This window comes from Hydra viridissima, unplaced genomic scaffold, assembly GCF_058129835.1.
Source record: "Hydra viridissima isolate aposymbiotic clone 2 unplaced genomic scaffold, HvirCarnegie_v1 scaffold_1, whole genome shotgun sequence".
Lineage (NCBI taxonomy): Eukaryota > Metazoa > Cnidaria > Hydrozoa > Anthoathecata > Hydridae > Hydra > Hydra viridissima.
Window position 1 is genome coordinate 6,282,139 of NW_028324300.1, and position 6,000 is coordinate 6,288,138.

The following is a 6,000-nucleotide window of genomic DNA, read 5'->3' on the forward strand; positions in this document are numbered from 1 at the left end:
CAATTGCAGTTTGCATTAAGTCAATTATTTAATGCATAAAAAAATGTGTAATGTATTTATATTAATACTTGGTAATGTTTTGTTATACCCCAAAATGAATTGTTTTTTCTTTAGAGGAGAGTGAAAACTATGCTCAAATCATATCGCCTGTTGCTACAAGGTGGAATTCGGTGACCATGATGCTCAAAAGTGTGTTGAAAATGCGCAGGGCGCTCTCAAACATTCGGGACAATCCAGGTCGTGAGGATGGAAACCTATCAGATGTTATTCCAACTGAAGAAGATTTTGATCTGTTTGAAGAGTGTTTGGATGTAATGGTTCGTGTAGCAGAAATCTCAAAAGCATTTTCTGCTGAAAATCATCCAACTATCAACCGGGTAATGTCTCTGTTGTTTGAACTTCAATCCACTATTAAGAAAGAATTGGCCCAAAATCCATCAGCGGTGGCTGAGTCCTTCTTCAGAGCCCTAAACACTGAAATTGAAAAAAGGTTTCCAAAATGTGGTGGAATGGTGGCGGCCTATGCATTTGGCAACATGCTGAACCCTTTCTATCGTGGTGTGGGTGTGGAATGCATCAGTCAAAATTTTCCGGAAATGTATTCTTTGTTGATCACCAATCACGAAAATCACCAAATGTGGCTGACAAAAACGAATCAAGGTAAACAGCACTTTTTAATTTACATATATTTTCATCTTGCCCTCTGCATTGTAAACATTTTTTATTTGGATTCCTTATAATTTCTTTTTTAGAGACACCTTGCAGCCATTTTAAGATATTTCAAAAGATATTACTATAAAGCAAAATAAGATGATTGATCTTATTGTTTATTTAAAGTTAAGAAATTTTTACTTTTAGGTTGTGTCAGTATGATTTCTGATGAAGAGGAGGAGGATCCCCTAATGGCATTGGCACTCTCACAAGACCTTTGTGAAGCTCAGCGTCAACCAGCATTGTCGAAATCTCCGATTGAGACAGAGTGGGAGGAGTATAAATCAATGCAAAGGCCAACCAAAGATGATGGAGCAGGAAACATTTTAAATTGGTGGAAAGCAAATGAGAAGAAGTTTCCACTTCTGGCAGGCCTTGCTCGACGCTGGCTTTGCATTCCTGCATCATCAGCCTCATCAGAACGAGCTTTTTCTTCTTGTGGAAGCATTGTTTCTTGCAAGAGAACCAAACTTCAACCAGAAAAAGTAGATAAACTTCTTTATATTCAGAGAAATTATGACAATGTTGAAATTAGACGTTGGAAACTCGTCTCTAAAGATAAGTTTGATGAATTGCCAAGATTTGAAGATGAGGCATTTGAACTTTTGTCATTTTCTGGTCACAGCAAGGTGTAAATAATTATTTAGATTTTGGCAAACTTTTTTTTTCACTTAAACTTTTTCTATGTCTTTCCTCTTTTGAAAAATGAAATAAATATTATAAAATGAACCACTTTATACTTTGGGTCGTGGAAAGTATTATTATGAAAAACATTTTTTTTCAATTATAAGATCTATTAGAAAGGTCTTGAAAAGTCTTGTTAAGTCTTGTTAAGTCTTGTTAATCTTGAAATCATAAACCTATTACAAGACCCATTAGATAGGTCTTGAAAAGTCTTGTTAAGTCTTGCTAATCTTAAAATCATAAACTTATTTCAAGACCAATGTAAAAGAGTCTTGAAAAGTCTTGAAACATTTCAAGACAGCATAAGTCTTGTCGTAGTCTTGGTATTGAAATAAATTTATGTCAAGACGCAGATGCTTACTAGTTAGTATTTAAGGGGAAATAGAAAAAACTAGACCAAACAAACATTGCTTTATAGGAGAACCAATATCAAAAATGGAACAAAGTTAGTCACCAATAAATAAAGATGTTCTTTAATATCTTTTCTTTTTAAAACAAGAAAATCCTAACTTTTTGGAAAAAAATATGACTTGTAAGTTAGATTGGAATCATGAACTATTTTGTAGGGACCCGAGACCCGAACTCGGATCCGGGTAGTTGTTTCGGGTATTACCCGAATATTTAAATTCGGGTAATTACCCGAAAGTTATAAAATACCCGTTTCTTTTTAAATCGGGTAATACCCGATTGTTTTTAATACCCGATACTTGATACCCGTAGAATACCCGTAGAGAATACCCGTAGAATACCCGATACTTGATACCCGTAGAATACCCGTAGAAATACCCGTAGAAATACCCGTAGAAATACCCGAAGAAGTAAAAATACCCAAAGCAGTTCAACTCAATTCACTTAACACATTGAATTACAAATAACAAAAAAAATTAAAATATAAGTATATTTGTACTGAAAGAGTTCAAGTTTCAGGATTAGCAAAAAATTAAAAGTAGCCTGGCCATTTTAAATCTGAAATTTCATCCAGTAATTTACTGTTCTCTTTCATGAACACTAGCTGCTCCATTTTACTAACATTTAAATTTGTTCTCCTTACAGTGCAAATGTTCCCTGCACTTGAAAACACTCTTTCAGAAGAAGCAGATGAGGCTGGGATAGCCAGAATCTGTCTTGCAAGCCTTCCAAGCATAGGGTATTTGCCTGAATTGACCCTCCAAAAGTCCAAAATGTCCACTGTTTTCTCGGCTGGTGCATCACCAAGGTATCTGTCTACCTCCTTTATTACGTTTTCTTTTGCAGTTGATTTCCCTCCTTTGTGCGTGTATGTTGCTCCATACCTTCGTGTGTGGTGATTGTCCAACAAACTAGCCATCAAACTGTCGGCATCCAAAAAGTCCGCGGCCTCTATGTTTTGGGATGAGGTTTCAGGTGGTGTGGGTTGCAGTGTGGGGTCTCTGTCAACAAGGTCCTTCAGTGTGTTCACAAGGGTGTTCCTCGCAAGGTCAAAACGGTCTAACCCTTCTGTCATTGCTCCTTTTGCTTGGGGATCCAAGAAATGGGCCACAGTGTACTCCATTTGTACACTTCCACAATGTGGGAATCTTCTATCGATCTCCAGCAAAAAGTAGTTTGTAATTTCTTGGATTAAGGGATCCTTCATCAATTTATGAGTTGTCTCAAGTCCTAACTTTATTGTAACAAGCATGGGTACAACCTTGTGGATGGTGACTGTTTTGTCGGCAGAAACAGAGTTTGAAAATACTTCAAATAACTTCAAAATTCTAATAATGGTTTTGACATTGCTAATCTCAGATTCGTCTGGCATCAATTTTTTCAATTCTGAGCCAGATGTGTCACCATCAGGCCCAACTATTTGCTCCATGGCTGGTAGAAGCGCAATTATTGATTCCAGCTGGGCTAAGTCTGAATTCCAGCGCGTTGGACAGTTCTGTACCAACTTAGTTGTTGTCATTTTAAGTGCCTCAGCTTTGTTGACAAGATCGATTGTCCTCTTTCCTGAGTTGTGAAAATAATTTACCAAACCCGTCATCTTTTTGTGAAGTTGATTCCATTGTGGACATATGTACATTTTCTTTTCCTTGTCTTTTGCAGCTAGTGAACCCGTGACAATCAAGTGGATCTTGTGGTCGACGCACCACATGTTGGTATTAATGTCACTATTTGTTTTTGATCCCTTTTGAATGTTTGCAGCGCCGTCTGTAACAATGGTGATCCACCTCACTGTTTTGGGATTCAACTCTATTTCGTGAACCATATCTGTTATCTTGGCACTGATGTTATTCGCCGTATGGTCCTCTGGAAAATACTTCATTGCGAAAAGGAATCTTCTCAGGCGGAAATTTTTGTCTAGGTAGTGTCCTGTCAAGCTTATGTAAGAATGATTTGTTCTGGCACTCCAGATATCTGATGTTAAGGCAATTCCTTCAAGTCCATCTTTTTCTGCATTTAATAAGTCAATAATTGTTTTTTTCATAAATTTATAGATTTTTGGAATTACTCTGCAACTCAGTGTATGTGCTGAAATTTCATTGTATTGGCCTAAGGTAGCACTTTTAAGCATGCGAATGAATGGTTTAGTTTCCACTACTGAAAATGGTTTCATCTCTTCTACCACCCACCTAGTGATATCTGTGATCAGCCTCACTTGATGAATATTATCCTCATCCCAGACCTTTTTATTCTGGGCTTTCCTCTTCTCCGGTTCTTCTCTTGGCTTTTTGGTAGGTGGTTGCTGTGGTTCAGATGGTCTAACTAGTGATTGCAATTCAGAATCATCAGAATTAACCTCAAAAGAGTCATTTGCCCTCATTCTATCTGCATCTTTTTTTTCCAATTCTGTGAACAGATCTGCATGTTTTCCTTTGAGGTGTTTGCGCAAAACACTTGTACATCCTTGCGTTGCTGTAAATTCTTTACGACACTCTTTACAGGTGGCTTTGTCGTCATTGTCCTTAGTGAAAAATTCCCATATTTTTGATGGTTTAGTCATCTAAAAAAAAAGAAAAAAATTTATAAAAAAAAAATAAATAAATACATTGTTACCCGAACTTTTTAAAAAATTACCCGACTAGCGGGTAGTTCCGTATTTCGGGTAGTTCCGATGATCGCGTATTAAAACATACTACCCGATTTAACTACCCGACTAGTAAAAAAAGAGAAGGCCTTAGCAAAAAAAAAAAAAAGTATGAATGAAATAAGAAGATAGTAAAGAGAAGGCCTTAAAACATTTTGAGGCTTCTCTTTATTTTATAAAATTGTCATAAATAAATAAAAACCGTCAAAATAGGCATAAATAAATATATAAAAACATTTATATATATATATATATATATATATATATATATATATATATATATATATATATATATATATATATATATATATATATATATATATATATATATATATATATATATAATATATATATAAAAAAATACACACACACAAATATATATGACAAGCAAAAAAAAAATATTAAAAAAGCTTTTCTTTTAAAAATAACAGAAGGTAAGAAAAGGTAATTAGTTATACTTAATAACTACTGTAAATAAAATACTGTAAGTAAAAGTAAACGAAATTTAATAACTCATTAATTTATATCTTAAAAGAAATAAAACTTATAAATGTTATTGTTTTGCATGGCATACCTTTTTCTTTTATATTGTCTAACATTAAATAACCATTAAATAACTCGTTATCATACATACATACATACATACATACATACATACATACATACATACATACATACATACATACATACATACATACATACATACATACATACATACATACATATATATATATATATATTTGTATATATATAAGTATATATATGACTTGAATGTTGACATCTTGTATAAGAGTGTATGTTATGTTAATAAAAAACATCAAATAATACTCAAATAATAATAATAATCAAATAATATTATTCATATATATAAATATGTAAATATATATATATATATAATTTTATAGGAAGGATTTAAAATAGTCATAATTAAGTTAATAAAAAGAAGACCTTAAAGTAGTCATAAAAAAAATTTTAGAAAAATATAAAACTATTTTACATATTTTGTTTTGAAAAAAAGTACGAGATGAAAAAGTACGACTACTGCGTAGTTCCGAATTACGGGTAGTTACGATGACCGCGTAACAAAAGCGGGTAGCGTATTAAATGTGCCCATAATTATGAATGTGGTCTAAGTCATATATTTCTTGTTTCGAGATATTTAATGATTCGCATTTGAATAAATTAAAAAATTCCGTATAACGTTGTAATTACAACTACTTTTTAAAGGTTCATTTTTGACGATATCGTAAAAATTACATTGAATATATTTAGTTTAAAATCATGTCGTGTGAAATAAGTGATAAATTCTTTTTATTTTTAATTTTGACTTAGACCACTTTCATAATTATGGGGACAAATAATAAAGTAAATAAATTTAAAAAAAGAAATTTTTACTTACTTTTATATTTAAAAGGTGATAGCACAATGTTTAAAAAAAACTGTGAAGAATTGAGTATTAATTCCACCTATTCCATATAAGTATCAATTTTTAGCTAATTAAAAATTATTACTTACATGGAGTAGGTAGAATTAATACTTACATGGAGTATTAGTTC

The 6,000-nt window shown here is 32.8% G+C and overlaps 1 protein-coding gene across 1 annotated transcript; it reads right to left on the reverse strand.

Annotated features, from left to right (window-relative positions):
• Nucleotides 1–2,335: 2,335 nt before the first annotated feature.
• Nucleotides 2,336–4,360, reverse strand: LOC149893071 (E3 SUMO-protein ligase ZBED1-like). The gene has a single exon (XM_090090258.1). It carries the CDS (start codon nt 4,358–4,360, stop codon nt 2,336–2,338), a length of 2,025 nt encoding a protein of 674 aa, XP_089946384.1.
• Between the last annotated feature and the right edge of the window lie 1,640 nt (nt 4,361–6,000).